General features: G+C 37.9%; 1 protein-coding gene across 19 annotated transcripts in view; it reads left to right on the top strand.

Annotated features, from left to right (window-relative positions):
* The window catches only part of DYM (dymeclin), a 359,236-nt gene that overhangs the window by 30,223 nt on the left and 307,640 nt on the right, over window positions 1-21,373 (top strand). For 14 of the 19 annotated variants that reach the window (XM_070630144.1, XM_070630138.1, XM_070630148.1 and 11 more), the window contains exon 3: window positions 18,890-18,942. The exons of the other annotated variants lie outside the window; for them this stretch is intronic. In XM_070630144.1, coding sequence (XP_070486245.1) covers window positions 18,890-18,942 — 53 coding nt within the window. The remainder of the gene's footprint in view (window positions 1-18,889; window positions 18,943-21,373) is intronic. 19 annotated transcript variants of the gene reach the window in all.

Below are 21,373 nucleotides of genomic sequence, written 5' to 3'. Positions count from 1 at the left end.
CTATTTATTTTTCTTAATAAAATATTTTAAACTACTTTCATGCCTGATTTTATATGTGTTTCTAAATTAATAAATAGTAATAGCCAAAACAAAAAACCTTTGCATATTATTTTTTGGTTCATAGGGATCTGAGTATCCCCATGTGAGGGTATGGTGCATTGAACACCTTCATAGTAGGTGTCACGTTTGTCATCGAGAGCTGCTGGACCAGATGACCTTTAACTGTTTATGAACTATTATTTATTCATTTGCCTTTTAGGGTATAATGATGAACTAGATAGATAATGTCTTTTGCCCTCAAAGGGCTTATAATCCATCTGTAAACCAATAAGCGAGGATAGTGAAGTGTGGTGAAGGCTGTCGCAGAACAGGCGTGAACACAGCAGGAGCGTCTCATCGCCTGAGTTAGAATGAAACAGGGTGAACCAGAGGTTTCCTGGAAGAAGTGACATACATTTATTCATTTCATTATGTTTTGAAAGGTAATTCATTCCCATGGTTCAAATCTCAGGAGGTACCAAAGGATGTTTAATGGAAGGTCTCCTTCCCGCCCCTATGCCCCAGCCACCCCAGTACTCCTTTCTGGAGGCAACCAAAGGGGATGTGACCTTTAAACTGACTCCTGAGCCAGAGGGTGGGGGCTGGGATTAGGAGAGGCCTGGTCTGGAGGGGAACAGCATAGGGAAAACCCAGGGGTGAGGAAGAACCTGTCAAGGGCAAAGCTGAAGGTTAGTCGTGCAGGAGGAGGTTTGGGAGATTTGATGGTTCCTGTAGAAAATATTAAGGAGTTTTGACTTTGTTCTAGTATCAGTGAAAACCGTTGAAAGATTTCCTCAGAAAGGACGTGATGGGGCTTTCATGTTATTTGACATTCCAGTTGCATCATGTTGTGGTAGTCACTCTGTCCTTCAGCAGAAATTATTGCTTCTTGAGTCTACGGCTTTTGTTTTTTTAAAGAATATAATTTAGGGCTGGCCTGGTGGTGCAGTGGTTAAGTTCACACATTCTGCTTTGGTGGCCCGGGGTTCGCCAGTTCAGATCCTGGGTGCAGACCTACGCACTGCTTGTCAAGCCGTGCTGTGGCAGGCATCCCACATATAAAGTAGAGGAAGATGGTCATGGATGTTAGCTCAGGGCTAATCTTCCTTAAAAAAAGAAAAAAAAGAATTCAATCATAAAATGAGACGTTCATGTCCCAAACAAGTAGAAAGATAGATAGTACGTGGGTAATGTATGGGATAATCAGAATTACAGATTTCTGGAAAGTATTTTGGAGAAGTTGGTCTGTGAACAGAGCCCTGATGGAGGTGGATGATTTAGAAAGGGAGCCAGCAAGAAAGAGAATTGAGACACTTTTTTTTTGTGGGGTTAGGATTTCAACATAGTAATTTTGGGGGGACGCAAACTTCAGACCATAGCGCATGCGTGTACAAATGAGTATGTTCATATATCCCCCTTGTTTTAGACAAATAATAACATATATGCATACTTCTGCACTTGGTGTTTTTTTTCCATTGATTATATCATGGAGAGCCTTGTATATATTAGTTTCCTCCCTTTTTTTGATGGGGGCATAGCATATCATCGCTGAATATACCAAAGTTAATATAGCCATTTACCTTTACCCTTTGGATTGCTTCCAGTGTTTTGCTATTGTGTATAATGCAGCAATGAATAATCTTATACATATGAGTGGAAGTGATTCTTGTACTGTAAATAAAGTATGACCGGATAACTTCTGTTAATTCTTCCAGTTTGTGTCGGCAGGCATGAGAAACAAGTGTAATAGTTTGGGAACGCATTTGAGGGAGTGTTGAAGGTGCTTCCCAACATATTTCATGTGTTTTGGGGTAAATTGATAAGGCTGCACAGGTCCAGTGGCCTGGAGGCTCTCGAGGGTGTGGGGGTGATGACCACCGAGGGCTGAGTGGGGCAGTCAAAATCTGTCCACATGTTGCCCATTTTAGGCAGACCTCTTAGAAAGCTGACGCTTAGAACTGTGGTCTTGTAGGTTCTTGTTGAGTGGATTTGGTGAAAGCATTGTTTCAGGGAGATTGCTTTGTAAGTAGGGTGAATGATAGATTGGAAAGAGCAGGAAAGAAGAAACTAGGGCAGGACCGCCAATGTGCGGCACCTGCAGTAATATGACCACCATGTGATGAAGGTCTGGATTTCCATACCTAGATAGGAAGTGAAAAGTCCTGCATCCTTGTAAACTGATGTATCCAGCTAACAGAACATTATATGGAATAATATTATCTTAAAAGTTCTTTAGTTTTAAACTGATGTTTGATTTGAGCATTAATACTGAGCTAAGAGTTCTAGATTTGAGGAGCAGTGTTGAGCAATATAGTGACAGCTTGAATGCTTGTTAAGAATGAGAACCATTTGCCAAGAGGTGCAGTGATTTTGTGTGGAGAATGGCGACCGGGAAGCATGGTAGGGGAGCATAGACTTTGGAGCCAGACTGACCTTGCCTTGCAGCTCGGCTCCACTGCTTCCTAGCTTTGTGAACTTGGGCAGGCTCCTTCATCTCACTGAGCCTGTCGATGCAAAATGGAGGTGATATCACCTGCCATGTAGGTTTGTGAGGAGGATAAAACACCATAATCATGTAAAGTGTCTGACTTTCTTCTGTCAAAGAGTAAATACCCATTAATTTAAAAGAGAGTAAGAGCTGTGTCTTGAGAGTGAGTCTGAAATATTTGAGGGATGAAAATGAGCAGCAAAAATTTAACCAATTTTCTGGTGACTGCTTTATTTTAATGGTTGAAAATCTTAGACTCTTTTGAATTAGTTGTGCAGCTGTTTTCAAAATCAGGCCGGACACTGAGTATAGTAATATTTGTCTTTGGGCTTATACAATGTCCTTTTTATAAAGGCTACTTTTTAAAACCTTTACTGCATTATGAAAATTGTATTATGTATATTGAGCACTAGATGGTGCTCAAATAAGGCAAGAAGGCAGCTTTTGGCACAGTCACAGTCACTTGAACTCATTTTCCTGAGTACCAAAGTAATGCATGTTCATTTTTAGTACCTTTAAATACAGAAAAGCACAAGGAAGGCAAAAAAGATAAAAATAATAACAATCAGGAGTAACCACTGTCAACATTTTGGTCTGTGTCCTTTCTGTTCTCGGTCTCATTTGCAGCTGTTTGCATCCTTTTCTATGCATTGTTTCTTTAACTCAGATTCACTCATGTCAGTGTTTTCCTACAACATAATTTTAAATGGTGGTCAAATATTCTATCTTATGGATGTCCATAATTTATTTAACTAGTGTTGTTGAACATTTTGGTTGTTTCTTATTTTTCATGATTATATATAAAACTATGAAGAACTTCCTTGTAGCCAAGTCTTTGTGCATATCCCTAGTTTAAGTGGAGTGAGTTCCTAGTAGTTGATTTGCTTGTAAAATAGTCTTTTTTTTAAAGTCACACGGTAATCTTTCATTGTAGAAGTTAGAAAATGCAGAAACAAAAGGGAAAGTAATCATGTGTTCTCATCACGTAGAGATAACCACTGTTGATATTTTGGTATACTTCTATACTTTTTTAAATGCACATACCTGTAGATGGACGTGTGTACTTATATCTCTCTTTTCTCCCTCACAAGTATAGGATTGTACTGTATTACTCCTATGTAACTTTTTTGAATTAGTGTATCTGATATATTTCCTTTTCAATAAATGTGAATTTTTTTTATTTACTTCAAAAATTTGAATGCCTCCCATTTGCCAGGCACTGTTTTTAAGGGCTGGAAATCTTACAGTGAACGAGAGGGACAAGGTGCCTACCCTCATGCAGTTTGTATTTTAGTGGAGATGGGCAATAGGCAAGTAAACAAACTTAGAAGGTCATTTCTGGAATTGCTAAGGGTAATGAAGAAACATAAAGCAGAGCCAGGTCGTGGGGAGATGACAGAATGGGAACAAATACAAGCAGGAGGTCCCTTTAGATGGAGCGTCTCTGGGAAAGCAGCATTTGAACAGAGACTTTAGTGAAATCAGGGAGTGAGCCAAGCACATTCTGGGGAGTATTCTAGGTAGAGGGAACAGCGGGTGTAAAGGACCTGAAGCAGGAATAAGTCCCGCATGTTAGAGGAATCGCAGAAAGGCAGTGTGGCAGAACAGTGAGCAAGGGAACGAAGTACGTAGGGACTCTGGCTGTGTTAAAGATCGTTTATGTTGCCTGATAGTCCAGAGACAATGCAAGTTTTAATGTCGGTATTTGAGAATTGAGTCTAGTCTGCTATGTTTTATACCTACCCTATAATACGGCAAGACTTATTTTATCATGGCAAAATGTACATAACATAAAATTTACCATCTTAACCATTTTTAAGAGTACTTTTTGGTGGCATTAAGTGCATTCACAATATTGTACAACCATCACCACTGTCCACTTGTAGAACTTTTTCATCATCTCAAGCAGAAACTCTGTACCCATTAAATAATAACTCCCCACCCCCTCCCCCCATCCCCTGGTAATCTCCTCTATTCTACTTTCTGTCTCCATGAATTTACTTATTCTAGGAACCTCATGTAACTGGAGTCATAATATTTGTCCTTTTGTGTATGGCTTATTTCACTTAGCATAGTATTTTCAAGGTTCAGCCATGTTGTAGCACGTGGCAGAATTTCCTTCCTTTTTAGGCTGAATAGTATCCATTGCATGTATACACCACATCACAGTGATTTTTAAACTTCAGTTTGGTGTACTTTCTTATAAATTCTTTTATATGTTCTCTGTTTCTCTTCAGCATTGTTAGCTTCCCGTCACCACTCTGTTTTTCTTTCAGAGATCCCTCTTACATTATTAAAAATATGTACATTCAGCTAAGAGGCTTGGCAGATGTAAACATGATCGTTAATTTAGCAGTTATTTATTGAGCCCTTGCTGTGTGCAGGTACTGGGCTCATTGCCTTTGGTGCATTTCCTTGTTTAGTTCTCATGTCAAGTCTATGAGGTAGGTACTATTGTTATTCCTGCACGTGAGAAAACCGAGGCTTAGGAACGTTGTCCAAGGTCACATGGCTCGTACCTGACGTGGACCAGATTTAAACCAGGTTTGTGTAGCGCCTGTGACTAAATCTGTTGGCCATCATGCTACATAGCCTCTATTTGGAAGCATAGACTTCAGTCACAGACTAAGCTTCAAATAAGGGTTGAAGAGCTGCAACATCAAATTATATGATAATCTTTGAGAAAAGAATCTCCAGATCATATATTCACATTTTCAAGCACTTTCAAAGAGAAGGTCGTAATAATAGGTCTTTATGTTTGAGAGCTATTATTTCCAGTGTAAATGTCGTGATTACGTTCTTTACAATTAATACACACAAGCTGATGGATAACCTGTCCAGTGTTTTAACCTTCTTCGAGTGGAGTGCATCTTCTCTGTTGAAGGGGAGCTGCCTGGATGCTCCTTTTTCAGAGTTTCTTGATCTGTTTCCTCAGTTGAGAAACAGGAAGAGAGACTTACCGAATTAGATCACACGCTTTTACCTGACAGGAACAATTAAGTGATGGTAAAATTATTTTTTTCTTTGAATTTTTGATACCTGTCTCCACTTCTCTATTTTTGTTCTCTTTGGTACACTTTATGTACGGTTCCATTAGAACTTTTCAGGTTGAAACAGTCTACTCTCTCATTGAGGTGGGCCTGGGATAACGACTAAGTCACCTTCGAAAGTCTCTTCTGATTCCTTCATCACAAGTTTACTTGAATGGTGAGCAAAATAGTGCACTAAGCCATTTTATTAAGGGAATAAATAATTTGAGACTTTTCTGGCATCTTATTCTCTTAAATTGGGGAACCAAAAGAAGTTCAGTCTTTACATCTTGAGTCGAAACCTTTATTTCCTGTTCTTTCATTTATACCTTTCTATGCAAAATCATTTCAGAAGATGCTTGAGTTTGCCTGGGGTTGAGTGCTCCCTTAAACTAAAGGTTTAAATGGGGGAAAATTTAACTAGTATTGTTTAAAACTTTAAAATAATGGGGCAAATGAGTTTAAGTACACCCTTCTTTCCTTTTCTCACTGTGTTGGTTAGAATCTGAAATTTTAAGTCATTTTTTCTGTGAGTTCTTGAGAAAATAAATAGAATATTATTTTGCATGGTAGTTGCTGAAATTTGGCATTTTAATAGTTAGAGCTTCTTTCATTTTGGCAGTTGAATGACAGCAGACAGGATTGTGTGTGAATCACATGAATATAAACACCTTTTTGATTCTGTTTGGTGCATTAAAAATTGCTATAATAAATTTATATGCAGTTTTTGTCCTTTGACTTTTTCCCATGAATAGGCCCTTTTGAAACATTAACATTCCCACAGTTTAACCACTGAATGGGCTGATTCTGGTTAGTTTTGTGAATGATTTCTGTAATTCTCTCTTTGCTAAGGTAAGGGGAAAAAAACTTCAGAAATGCTTCCATACTTTTCTGAATGGTTACTTGTTGATTTACTCAGGATGTTTTAAACTGAAAAACATTATATAATTTGTCAGGGTATGTCGTGGGCTGAAAATGACATTATTAATATAAGATGTCAATTTTGAAATCATTTTATGGCAAATTTTCAGTGAAAAGGACTTAAGCATTTTCACTGTTTATTTTATGAACCTCAGAATTAAAGTTATTTTGATTGTTCAGCAAATTTATGTTCAGAAATCTATGTATAATTTTCCCCCCCAACAGCTTCTGCCCCAGCTGCTTTTCATTAAAAGATATGAACTATGAGTTTATCATCTTTCATCATTGAGATTCACATAGGAGATTAGTGTGCTTAACAGTAAAGTAAAACCAATCTAAATTACTGAAAGCTGTGAATTAGGGAATATATAATTTAAAACTTTAGCTTCCTGGCCAAACTACAGTTTATGATTTCGTAGTTACGAAAAAGTCATCTGTCTTTCCTTATTAGACTTAAATTTTTCTGTTTCCTTCTAGTTCTTTATCATTCACATAAATTTTACATGATTTTAATCTTTGCATAGATGTAATTTTTCTAATGGATAATACACATATGAGTTCTTTTAGGTATATATAGAAATTCCAAGTAGTTAGTAGTGGTAGTGTTTTAGATTGATGTTATGTGGGTTTGCTTTAATAATGAAGTAGCTAAATTAATATAATTTATATTGAAAGAGTGTTAAACTAGATGTTAGATACGTTTATTCTAATATTGTGACCTTGGACAAGTTACTTAGCTTCTCTGTCTGTTTCTGTCACCTGTAAAATGAGGATATTCTTGTTCCCTCAGTCAACTTCTTGGGGTTTTTAAAAGAAATCAAATAAAATAAGGTGAGCAAACTTTGAATAGTGTATAGATCTATACTGATGCAAATTATATCTAGTCAGCAAATTTGTTTGCATATCAACAATTAATATACTAAAGTCTTTAAACACATTTCTTTTGTAGAAGGTTAAGCAATACTTTTCCCAAATCTCCTCCTCCCTTGTTGAAATACTTTCTTTAAAATATAACGGAAAAGTCAGTTTCAACTCAGTTTTAGCCAAACAACCCCAAATTCTAAAATAGTGGAGTTCAAATTAATGAAGTCCTGCTAAGCGTATACTTAGTTGCAGTCTTTAGTTTTTAAAAAGAAGTTATTTTTTTCTGTTGTGTAAAAAAGTTTTCTCAAATCTAATTTTATGTGGGAACCCAAATATTTCTGTATTTGAGAATATATTAGTAAGACTTTTTTTGGGTTACAGTGTTATTCGCCAACTGGTACGCTGCTTTTCTAAGCTTATGTATGATTCAACCTCTTTTTTCTTTCTTTAATCCCAGAGGGCCAACACCATGGCCTGGCAGCATCCATTGGTACTTCTTATGTTACTTAAAAATCCAAAGTGTAGACAGATGAAGAAGAACAAGACAGATGGCTTGGTAGAAAAGAAGAGACTCGAAAAAGAAAAAAAGGTTGGATGGTGGAAACTGCTAAGGGGTCACAGACGGTTCCTTCTGGTGCTGTGTATTGGCTCTGTGAGATAGGTCACAAGTCATCAATTAGTTCTCAGCCGAAGTGTGCTGCTTCTGTTAGCTCCCCTAGTATTTTACTTGCCAACTAGCCTGTCTGGCCTGTTACACCAGCTGACTAAAATATTGTAAATAACTCTTGCATATTTCATGTGTGACAGTTATCAGGAATAGGCGTGTCATTTATTAGATGACCCATTTCATATATTTGTTTTGGTTGTGGAAACTTGAATTCTTGAACTACACGCTTCATAGGAAATTAGCTTTTTTTTCCCTACCAACAAATGTTCTTTCTTGTTTATTTGTCAGTTTTGGAAAACTGCTTGCCATCCAGCTGTGGTACTCTGTTGAATGAAAGGATGCATGCTGTAACTCTGAGCTCCGGTCGTCTTCTTTCTTTCATGAACTCATGTTGGGGTCTCCCTGAGGTTGTGGGGGAGAGCAGATCTAACCATCACGGCAGCAGTGTTTCTCTTCTCTGCTGTCACCTCGTGAATTGTGGCTGGTGATGTTTTCTGCACAAGTGGCTCATATAGTCGATCGTCTATTTTATAAAGAAAAACTATCATCCACAATTTTTTTTTACCTAATATTTGCTAATTTGTCCCCTTTTTTAATCACAGCCGAACATTTCTCTGTCTTCTGTGCTATACCATTCTTGAAGTTAAGGCCAGAGTTGTTTGTCATGTCAGAAGATTGTAACACAGGGTTTAAATCCAGAGAAGGCATGAACTCTCGGGACAGTGGCTCTTGATGTGCCCTACCCTCCACGTGGCTTAATACAAAAGTTGACTGCCCAGTACAATGAAAGAACTTAGGTGGTGTTGAGTAGAATTTGTTTTAAGTTTACAGTGGCTTGATAATAATTTGTCAGTTAGATATCACATCTTTTATAAATTCCTCTCTATAGGCCATTTTAGAGGGAAAAATGTCTGTATTTGTCATAAAGGTTCTTATGCTTGCTTACTGTCAACACATGCTTATCTGAGTTGCTTAAAGATCACTGGATTTGGTGTCAAAAGACCTGGGTTTGTAATTTTGCAAATTTAGGAGTAAGTGTGGGTTTGTAAGCCACAGTTATACACTTTTGGTGGGAATGGTAATTGGCCAAATGATTCTGGAATGTAATTTTGCAATATTCATCAGAACAGAAGTGTTCATTAACTTAGCAATTCCACTTCTTAGAGTTTATGATGAGATAATTGGACAAGTTCAGAAATGTGAGAAAGCTATATGTATAAAGACGTTCATAGCAATGTTTATGATAGCAGAAAATTGCCAACAACCTAAATGTCTACTAGTAAGGAGACTGGATAAATAAACAGAAATGGTGCATCTGCACACTAGACGAATATGCAGTCATGAAAAATGATCATATGTTTATAGTCATAGAAAAAGATCCACAGCATATTAAGTGGTTAAAGCCAGTTATAAAACCATTCATATAGCATAATCTTGTAAAAGCAAAATTGTATATATGTGTGTATTTTAAAAATGTGTATATTTATATAACTCTTTTGTATAGGTTTCTATAGCTTTATTTTTCTGATGCAATTTTTTTGAAACATGTTATTTTGAGATAATTATAGATTCACAGGAAGTTGCAAAAAAACGTATAGGGAAGTCCCTTACATCCTTCACTTAGTCTCCCCCAGTGGTAACATCTTGCCTAACTATATGTCAGTATCAAAACCAGGAAATTGACATGGGTACAGTCCACAAAAGTTGTGATTTCAGCAATTAGTTATACATGCACTCATTTGTGTGTGTCTCTGTGGTTCTGTGCAGTTTTATTGCGTGTAGACATGCGTAACCACCACCACAATCAAGATACTTAACTGTTTCATCCCAATAAGGCTCCCTTGTGATTTCCCTTATGGCCACACCCATCCTATTCCCCCTCTCCATCTCTAACTCCTGGCAGCCACTAATCAGTTTTCCATCTCTAATATTTTGTTATTTCAAGAAAGTTATATGAATGGGATAAAACAATATGTAACATTTTGAGATTGGCTCTTTTGCTCAGCAGTGTGTCCTTGAGAAACATTCAAGTCGTGTATTATCAGAAATTAATTCCTTTTTATTGCTGAGTAGTATTCTGTCTTGTGTATGTACCATAGTTTGTTTAAACAATGACCAATTGAAGGACATTCGGATTGTTTCTAGTTCTTTGGCTATTACGAACAAAGCTGCTATGAACATTTGTGTACAGGTTTTTGTGTTAACCTGTTTTTATTTTTTTTGAGATAAATACTCAAGAGTGCAGTTGCTAGGTTGTATGGTAAGTGCATGTTTAGTTTTATAAGAAATGGCCAAACTTTTCCAGAGTGGCTGTTTTCTATTCCCACCAGTAATGTATGTGAGATCCACTTTCTGCATCCTCACCAGCGTTTGATGATGTCACTCTTTTTTGTTTTAGCAGTTCTGATAGGTGTGTAGTGTTACCTCATGGTGGTTTTAGCATGGTTCGTTTTTACAATAAATATAAAAACTATTTTCCTTTAAATTTAAAAATGATTAGATTACAGATTAGTGAACAGATTAGTGGCTACCAGGGGAAAGATGGGGTGGGGGGTGGGCACAAAGGGTGAAGGGGTGCACCTACAACACGATGACAAACAATAAGGTACAGCTGAAATTTCACAAGATTGTAACCTATCATCAACTCAATAAAAATTAAAAAAAAAACTGTTTTCCTTTAAAAAAGAAAAATTACTTAGATTTAAATTTATGTTCTGCCATTTATTAAATGTTACTTAATAATAGAAGTTTTGCTAGGTGATTAGGGGATATTGATTTCCTTTGTAATCCACTAGGGTTATATTTCTACTATAGTAAAATATTAATGTAAATAAAATCAAAGCAGATCACCTGCGGTTGTTTGACACAGATGTTTTGATACTATTTCAAAAGGTAAAACGACTTAAAAAACTACTAAACTGTGTTTTATACTTTCCCTCTGCCACATGAAGGAAAGACAGGGGAAGGCTGGTGAATTAGTTGTAAGCTGTATTAACAAATAAATATATGGAAATTTGACAGTTTAATACTAGTGGTTTTGTTAGGGGGTTAGAGAACTCACATTTATTGAGCTATGTGCAGGTACTTTCCATGCTTTGCCCTGTAGTCCTCACAACTATCCTACGAGGTAGTGGCATCCTTACCTCCATTTTACAGATGAGGAAACTGAGACTCTCAGATTAAGTAACTTGGCTGGGTCATGCTAACAGGAATGAGGAATTTGGAGTTTAAATACGTGGCTTGAAAATCTGTACTCTTTCCGGTGTCCCAGGGGTGTACATTGTCTTTAGTAATGGGCCACGTGATTGGAGATCCTCGTGGACAGTGTACATGAGTTTGTTAATTGATGGTAATGGGTCAGTTGAGAAGTGGTGCACTTGGTGTGTAAGTATTGAAAGTGACCAGCAGGTGAATCTAGTGGGTAAAGAAACATTCCATGTTCTCCCTGTTGGTATTCCTTCCTAGTGTTTCAATTTGGTGTATAATTTTAGTAGAATTAAACTAGAATTCTTAAAGAATGTGTGCTTGACTGTGTTCTTCTTTAGTAACAGTTAGTGGTTTATCCAAGTTTGCTGGCCCAACGCTTGGCAGCAGTAGTTAATTAGAGTAGTAGTTGTGAGCACATGGTTACGCTTTATCATATGCACTACTAGAGGCATTATTGTTGTTATTGTTGTTGTTCACAGTATCCTGTTTTTTGCTAAAAATCTCAAAGTTGTTGGCATTTAACCATCATAAACCTGGGGCACTTCTGTAGGAATTCTGTTATTGTCTGTTTCTGATTCTGTGCTAATGGCTTCCCATTTTATTTATTTGTTTGTTTATTTTGCTTGGGGAAGATTTGCCCTGAGCTAACATCTGTGCCAGTCTTCCTCTATTTTGTATGTGGGTTGCTGCCACAGCATGGCTGCCTACGAGTGGTGTAGGTCTGCACCCGTGAACCAAACCTGGGCTGCCGAGGCAGAGTGCGCCGAACTTAACCACTAGGCCACAGGGCCGACCCCCAGTGGCTTCTCATTTAATGTAGGATAAAATCCAAACTCCTTAACATGACATTAAGGTTCTTCACTCTTTTGCTCTATTTTACCTTGCCAGCTTCTCTGCTACTTGCACTCCCCAGTTACTTGCCTTTGTCATGGGGTGTGTTCGTGCACTTAGCTGAGGTGGCATGGATGACAGTGATTATTTGAGACAACTTAGAATAACTCAGCTGTAATATTGGTATTCATTGGGGAATGCTGTCGTAGAAGCATGTTAGAGAGGTTGAGGGTGATGACAGTACTCTCCCTAGGGAGATCCTCTTCATGAAATCAAAGCAAAGAAGGGAATAAACTTAGAATATAGCCCAGAAATGACAGTGGTAATGTTTAAGAACTTCTCTATAGTTGTGAAAATTTTAATAACCACTTCCTGGCTGAATTATCTCCATGAAAGTCCAATAAAGGTTCTTAAAACTGTGGAAAAATCCCTAGACTGGTTTCAGATTTTCTTGTTGCTGGGTGTATGTGTGTGAGTGAGTGATTCTTGGGCATAATAGCTCCAGCCCCATAGGTCTCATTGTTCATTGGGGTGTCACCAGCAAAACTGAGATTCCTGTTCTGTGACTCCGTCTGTTTGTGTTGCAGCTGGAGTAATATAGTGGTGAAGCCCTGAGCAGGAGGAGCCTGATATGCTCTCACATATAGGGACTGCTTCAGACAGAGCCACACCTGGTCATTGGATCAGTATGGTGGTTTATCTAGAGTTTAGTTCACTTAGCAAAAGTTTGATTGAGAGATTGCCAGTTTCGAGTATTTATCCCTAATCTCCTGTTGCTGACATATTTCACATTGACCCGGAGTTGTGGAGCTTGGATACAGTGAGTTTGAGGTACTCTGTATGGTACTCATTTATTTAATCTGTATTGGTATGAATGTTTGCTGCCTTTTTGCCTGCTTTTTGCATGCTTCCAGTGTCCCAAATCTGCTTTCAGAAACAACGTTCGGTTTCTAATTGTAATTGTCTTGGAAACATTGGCATATTTTGCAGAACCGTTTTACTTTTATTTACTGCAAATGATGATTTGTTAGTTGCCTGCTGCCAGCACATCTGAGCTCATTTGTTTAACTAAAACAGTGCTGTGCATAGATGCCTATAACACGCAGCAACAGTTACCAACCACCCCAGTTGCTTACCACCTCATTTTAGCTCTAAATCAAGCAAATGGGCAAGAAGATTATTCTTAAAATGTTCCAAGAAGTTTAGAAAATTGGAAGATGGAGGGATGGGAGGAAAGGAATTCGATTATAACAATCAGCATGTTGCTTTTGGCATAGGTATGTCTGGCTGATTTCCTTTGTAGAAGTAAGCAACACTTCAGAGTGCAGAAATTGTAGGAATCTTTTTTTTTTAATAGGTAATTACCAAGTGTTTTTCTTCTGGCGGAGCCACTGTACCAGGCATGGTGGGGGCTGCATGGGTGAATGAAACGTTTTCCCTGTTCTTAGGGATCTTATAATCTGGGCGCGGAAGGTGCTTCTGAACTGAAGTGGTGATTGGTGAGGAGGTGGTGTCAGTGGTGCTGTTTCAGATCGCAGCCGTATGTGAGGGACCCAGGCCTGAAAGGCCTAATCACAGAATCAGAGAATGGCAAGTGCTGGCTGGCTCACCACAAGAGGGAGCTTTCCAAGAGAGGTGGGATAAGTCCTAGTTTTTCCTGGTTTCTTCATCCTTGAATGAGAAAGAGATCACTGCTTCAAAAAGATAGATTTTACATTTGGAAACAAAATATTAAAGAATATATATATATGTTTGGTTTTTTTTTTTTGGTGAGGAACATTCACCCTGAGCTACCATCTCCTGCCATCTTCCTTATTTTTGCTTGAGGAAGATTAGGTCTGAGCTAACATCTCTGCCAGTCTTCCTCTGTTTTGTATGTGGGTTGCCACCTCAACATGGCTGACAAGTGGTGTAGGTCTGCACCTGGAATCCGAACCCTTGAACTTGGGCCACCAAAGTGTAGTATCTGGAACTTTAACCACTAGGCCATGGGACTGGCCCCTTAAAGAATATTTTAATAAAAAGTTAAACTTAGGGGCAGACCTTGCCTTGAGGTCTGGAGAGTGTGAAGTGTTTCTTGAGGAATGGGGAAAATAATTAATTTTGTCCTCTGGCAATGAAGGGTCCAACAGTGGCGTTCATTCATTCAGTGCATTTTAATTAAGTGCTTGATTTGTACCAGGCTGGGGCCACTGTGAGGAACACAGAGCCCACAGTCTAGCAGGGTCAACAGATAAGTAATTGGGCAATCTTGCTATTGTGCGCTCAGTTTTATGATCAGGTTCTTTTGGGGCAGAGACCAGGCTTCTCACCTGGTCTTAGGTGATCCTGGAGGAAGCGATGTCCAAACCAATCTCACTAATACATTAGTCCTTTTTTCAGGCTAATCCTCCAGTGTTGATTACCATCTGCGTCTCAGGAGGTGCCAGGCTCTCTGTGACTGCCACACATTTGTATGTGCTCTTCTTTGTATCTGGAAGGCCTTCCTCTTTCATCTGCCTGACTGACTTCTCTTGCTCCTTCAGGACAAACAGTTACTTCTTCCAAGATGCCTTCCTTGACTGCTCCCGGAGTAGATCGAATGCCCCTCCTAAGATCTCACACTCAGGGCTGGTCTTGATCTTTGTACTTCCCCTGCTCCAAATAGTCTGTCTGGTTCTTCATTCCTCCATGTAGCCTGAGGTAGAGGCAGCGTCTTTCACAGAACCCAGCACCGCCTGGGCACCCAGGCACTGTGTACTGAACGAGCAAATTCCTGAGCTTCTGAAGGTTATAGACATGTGTATATAATTGAAGCTCTTGGTTCCAGCCAGTTTTAAGAGAGTATTATTGACTGAAGAAAGTAGAAGCAGCCGTGAAACAGATTTTATGCGCGTGGTCTGGTTATTAACCTCGTAAAGCTTTTTACAATCTTTTGCATTTTCTGCCTCTTTTATTTTTTGCCTGAGTAACCAGTAAACTGAGAATTGATAGTTCCTACTTCTTGCCAGCTCACTAGTGTCTATTATTAAATCTGACCACAGTGATTATTAATTAGAAGTCTTTTGGTTATTAATAAAAATAAATTTGATTTAGCATATGCCAGAAAGAGGGGCGTATGTGATGAAGAGACAGAGGTGTCACATAGAATCCAAGATCAGGAACCCAGCTCAGCTGGTTCAGCATGACCCCACTCCCTGGCCATAGCTGCCTGAATCAGAGATAGACATCTAACGTAAGCCATGCCAGAGTCTCGGGGAATTTGGAATTGAGATGGAAAGACAGGCTTTCCATATGGCTGGAACTTGGCTGCAAAGCTGAAGCTTATGGGAAGCCGTCCTCTGTCCACTGAGAAGCAGAGAAAGCCCCTTAGTAAGAAAGATGAATAAAAGAGCTTTGCGGAGGGAAGGAGAGAGAAACAGAAAGGACTCAGGATTCCTGCTGGCCTTCCCATCGGTTCTTGGGACCAGATCTTAAGCCTTGCTGTCTTCCTCAATGGCGTATTCACTGCAGTAATTAGTGGGTTTTACCTTTGTGTGTATAATACTCTGGAGCAGCTCTGTCTAATAGAAGTATAAGGTTTGACACATATGTAATTTAAAGTTTTCTAGTGGCCACATTAAAAAAGTAAAATGAAACAGGTGAAATTAATTTTAATAATATATTTAATTTAACCCAATATACTCAAAATATTATAGTTTCATGAACGTAAGGATTAGTAATGAAGTATTTTCCATTAAAAAAAATCTTTGAGGGGCTGGCCCTCTGGCTGAGTGGTTGAGTTCCTGCCCTCTGCTTCAGCGGCCCGGGGTTTCACCTATTCGGATCCTGGACGTGGACTTGGCACTGCTCATCAGGCCATGCTGAGGCAGCATCCCACACAGCACAACCAGAGGCACTCACAACTAGAAAATACAACTAGGTACTGGGGGGCTTTGGGGAGAAGAGTAAAAGAAAAAGAAGATTGCAACAGTTGTTAGCTCAGGTGCCAATCTTTAAAAAGAAAAGGAACAAATCTTTGAAATCTGGTATGTATTTTATATTCCAGCACATCTCAGTTTGGACTAGCCACATTTCAAGCATTCAGCAGCTGCGTGTGGCTAGTGGTTACCATATTGGACAGCGTAGTTCAGAGATAGCTAAAGCAATCTGTTTTTTTCCTTAGTTTCTCTAAAACTTTCTTGTCAAAGGCATTAATGCTTATGGATCGCTGTTTTTGAAAGTGTGCTTCACCAGCAACAGCAGAGAACGCTAGGTAGGGGGCAGTTTTCAACTAGCCATAGAAGAGTTGCCCATTTGGAGGATTTGCTGTGCCGTATGTATTGGCGTAAAAGAAAACGTAATTCTTAACGCGGTCACCAGGCTCTAAAGCTGGTTCTTGTTCCTCCGAGACCTCTGGTTCCTGGAACGTTACTTCAACTCCTTAGAAGCCTCAGTTTGCTTATCTATAAAAACAGAGTTTATAAATGTCCTGCTCATTAAGAGAGGTTTTCATGGGATTTAAATGTGCTAATAAATTTGAAAGTGCTTTGAAAAACATTGAAAAGGATTTACAGATGTAAAGCATTATTTTAATTTATTAACTAGGAAAAAAATACTGCATTTTGGAATAAGTAATAGCTACCATTTACTGAGGGGTTACTTTGTGCCAGGCAGTGTTCTAAGTACTTTGCACGTATTATATAATTTAATGATAACACTTTTTGAAGCAAGTGCTCTTATAATCATCTCTCTTTTATGTATGAAGAAAGTAAGATATAAAGAGTTAAGAAAATTGCCTCATGTCACATAGCTAGTAGTAACTAGTTGAGCTGGAATTGGAATTTGAATTGGAATGCACTTTTTTTTTTATTGTGGCAAAATATACACAACATAAAATTGGTCATTTTAACCGTTTTTAAGAGTATACTTCTGTCGTATTAAGTACATTCACTTTGTTAACTATCCCCACCATCCCTCTCCAGAACTTTTTCAACCTCCCAAACTGAAACTCCGTATTCATTAAACACTAACTCCCCATTCCTCTCTACCCCCAAGCCCGCCAATGGCAACCACCATTCTACTTTCTGTCTCTATGAATTTGACTACTCTAGGAACCTTATGTAAGTGCAAACATACAATATTTGTCTTTTTGTAACTGACTTAATTTCACTTAGCACTAATGTCTTTAAGGTTCATTGACGTTTTAGCATGTGTCAGAATTTCTTTCCTTTCTGAGGCTGAATAGTGTTCCATTGTATGTGTGTACCACATTTGGTACTATCATTCATCCATTGATGGACACTTTGATTGCTTCTACCTTTTGGCTATTGTGAATAATGCTGCTGGGAACATGGGTGTATAAATATCTGTTTGAGTCCCTGCTTTCAGTCCTTTTGGGTGTATATATATACCCAAAAATGGAATTGCTGCATCATCTGGTAATTCTACATTTAATTTTTTGAGAAATTACCATACTGTTTTTCACAGCGCCTGCACCATTTTACATGTCCACCAGCAATGCATAAGGGTCCCCAATTTCTCTACATCCTCTTTAACACTTTTTTCTTCTTTTAAATAATAACCATCCTGGGGCTGGCCCTGTGGCTGAGTGGTTAAGTTCATGTGCTCTGCTTCGGTGGCCCAGGGTTTCGCTGGTTTGGATCCTGGGCGGGGACATTGCACCGCTTATCAGGCCATGCTGAGGTGGCATCCCACATAGCACAACCGGAAGGACCTACCACTAGAATATACAACTATGTACTAGGGGGCTTTGGGGAGAAGAGTTAAAAAAAAAAAAAAAAAAAAAGAAGAAGAAGATTGGCAACAGTTGTTAGCTCAGGTGCCAATCTTTAGGAAAAAAAAAATAATGGTAGCCATCCTAATGGGTGTGAAGTGGTATCTCATTGTGGTTTTGATTTGCACTTCCCTAAATGACTAGTGATGTTGAACATCTTTTCATATACCTACTGGCCATTTGTATGTCTTCTTCAGAGAAGTGTCTGTTTAAATTCTTTGCCCATTTTTAAATTGTGTTTTTTGTTGTTACTAAGAGTTTTAAAAAATATATTCTGGCTATTAATCCTTATCAGAGATTGATTTGCAGATATTTTCTCCCATTCTATTGGCTTAACTTTTCACTCTGTTGATAGTATCCTTTGATGTGCAAAAGTTTTTAATTTTAATGAATTCCACCTTGCCTATTTTTTTCTTTTGATCCTTGTGTTTTTGGTGTCATCTAAGAAATCATTCCCAAATCCATGGCGTGAACCTTTCCCCTGTGTTTTTAAATCTAAGAGGTTTTTGTTTATCTCTGTCTGTGCCTCCTGTCTCTGTCAGTTGTGTCTGTTTGTTTTTCTATATATGTATAAATTATTGAAGCTTATGTAAAAGCTCTCTCTTTTCTTGCCTTATTTCTTCCTTTTTTTCATTGTTAAACTATTTGAAAGTATTGCAGATAACATGAGACTTCATGTATCTCCTAAAAATAGTCATTTTTCTAAATAACTGTAATCCCATAATCAGTACTGCCCTTGGGACTGGGCAGATGGGGCCCCTGCCTTGTGCTGTGTACTTTGGAGTGCCTTTCTCGAATTTTCCTGAGTCCCACCAACACCATCCCTTTTCCTTTTCCCAATGCCTGAAAGACAAGGTGCCCCAGGTGCTTCTCTTTTAGGAATCTCATGTTGAGAATTATAGAAAATTTTCTAATTACATCGAAGTAGAAGCTTAACTTTATTTTCCTAGTATTATTGTTTACTACTACTGTATACCATATTTTTCTTCTAAATTATTTTTATCTTTATTTTTGTATATTCCTTTCACTGGTTAATATATACATATTTAGTGTTGTAATTATTAATTACCTTTCTTCTGTCTCTCCAGTACTGAGTTGAAGCTCCTGGAGGAGGCAACCATTTCAGTCTGCAGGTCTTTAGGTAAGGGGGAAAAATGAGTGTGTGTGTATGTGTATGGAGGCACTTATATCAAAATTTCTGTTATAAATTTTGGTAGTATACTATGAATTGAATTAATGAAATGATATCTTCTTGATGATGATGGTAATAATAATTACTTTCATTCATAGTGCGCATTGATGCCACTAGAAGGTACCATTCACTTAACAGTGCTGAGACACATGTTTGGTTAATCTGCAGAAGTTTTAATGGACTCTGCTAAGCCGTAGACTCTTTCAGCTTGTTCCTTTTGTGAATTTTGAAATACTGAGAAAACTAAAAATATTGAGTTAGTTTTGTAGTTGCATGTATAGTTCATAGAGAATTATAGGATTGTTCATCCTTTGTTTTGCCAGTTGTACTAACTATATATGCTGTTGTTGGCTACATTAACCAGAATGGTTATCACTCGTTAGTAGGAAAGTATATTAGGAAGCTTCTTGAATTAGTAATAACAACTTGGTGTTATGGTAAAGCACGTGGGCTCTGGAATCAGTTTATGATCTTAATTTCAGCTCTGCTACTTATTAACTGAGCCTTAATTTCCTCATCTAAACTGCAGGATTCTCGTAAGGAAAAAAGTCAGATAACAGATGAAATATCCAGTAAATGCCTAGTATCTCATCGTTAATTCACCATTTATAGCAACAAATGTTGCCTTTTGTGGGCCTCATTTCTCAAATACTTTACTTTCAAATTGGTAGCAATTGGAAAGGAATATGAAAAAATGCAGATAATTAGACTTATATTTCATTGTTACTTTGAAAATTAGAGATAATGTGTCTGTAAAATGCCCAGTGGATAGGAGCTCAAAATTATTTTAATCTGTATTTCTCACTTGACATTATATATTTAAGTGTGTCGTTATATATTTAAAACTACTTTTGGAAACCGCAAAAAAAGATAAACCTTTGATGCCCAAAATTCTGACAATACAGTGGTACGGTTAAAATAAAAACCTTCCCATATTAAACAACACAGGAAATCACTGCTAATCTTTTGTGGTAAGGTTTTGTTTGAAGTATTTTGTGTGTATTGGTTTACAGGCACAATTTTATATGTGGTATTATTTATATGTTGTTTCACTCAGCAGCATTTAGGAACTTCTTTTCACGTCAGTAAGTATAAATGCCTATCAACTTTAAGGGCCGTGTGTGTATGCAACAATTCTCCTCCTTTTTTTGGTCTGAAAATGTTATTTTTCCTTCACTTTTGGGGGATACATTTGCTGAGTGTAGAATTCTGTGTTGGCATTAATTTCTGTGCTTTAAAGATAACATTCTGCTATTTTTCTGGCTTTTCTCATTTTTGTTGAGATGAAAGCTGTCAGTGTTTTTGTTGTTCCTTTGAAAATAATAGAATTTCTTTCTTCTGGATGCTTTTAAATTTTTCTTTGTCCTTTGGTTTTCAGCATCTTAGAAGGATATGCTGAGGAGTGGTTTTCTTTGGGGTTGTTTTGCTGCTTGTGGTTTGTAGAGCTTCTTAAATCTGTGGGTTGATGTCTTTTATCAGTTTTGGAAAATTCTCAGCCGTTCTTGGTTTATACATTGTTTCTGTCCTATTCTGCCTTTCCTGTCCTCTGGGACCTCTATTATACCTCTGTTCATGTTCTCATTGTGTTCCATACACCTGTTAGACTTTTTGTTTTTTTACATTTTACATTCCTTGTTTTTCCTCTCTGACCTTCAATAGGATATTTTCTGTTAACCTGTCTTTAGTTTACTCATCTTTTCTTCTGTTGTATCTCATTTGCTATTAAACCCATCTATTGAGATTTTTAAAATAGTGTTAATTTTAGAATAGCTTTAGATTTACAGGAGAGTTGCAAAGCTATATGTAGAGAGTTCCCATATAACCCTCATCAGTTTCTTCCCTTCTTGTCAACATCTTACATTAATATGGTACATTTGTCACAACTAAGGAATTAACATTGGTGCATTACTATTAACTAAACTCAACACTTTATTCGGATTTCACTAGTTTTCTCCTAATGCCTTTTTTCTGTTTCAGGATTGTATCCAGGAGACCACATTACATTTAGTCATCATGTCTCCTTAGCTTCCTCTGGTCTGCAGCAGTTTCTCAGATTTTCCTCATTTTTGATGACTTTTAGAGTTTTGAGAAGTACTGGGAGGGTGTTTTCCAGAATGAGTTTGTTTGATGTTTTTCTCATGTTTGGATTGGGGCTTATGGGTTTGTTAGGAGGAGGACCACAGAGATGAAGTGCTATTCTCAACACATCGTATCAGGAGGCCATGCTGTTAATGTGAGTTATCACTGATGATATTGACCTCGATTATTTGGCCAGTGTTATGTGTGTCAAATTCCTCCACTGTATAATTGCATCCCCCCATCATCATTGCCTTCATTGTTGAAGGAGAATTTTTCTGGATACAGAATTCTTAGTTTATAT

Source organism: Equus przewalskii, chromosome 7 (genome assembly GCF_037783145.1).
Source record: "Equus przewalskii isolate Varuska chromosome 7, EquPr2, whole genome shotgun sequence".
Taxonomy (NCBI): Eukaryota; Metazoa; Chordata; class Mammalia; order Perissodactyla; family Equidae; genus Equus; species Equus przewalskii.
Note: the sequence above shows the minus strand (reverse complement) of the source record. Positions and strands in the feature narration are given on the sequence as shown.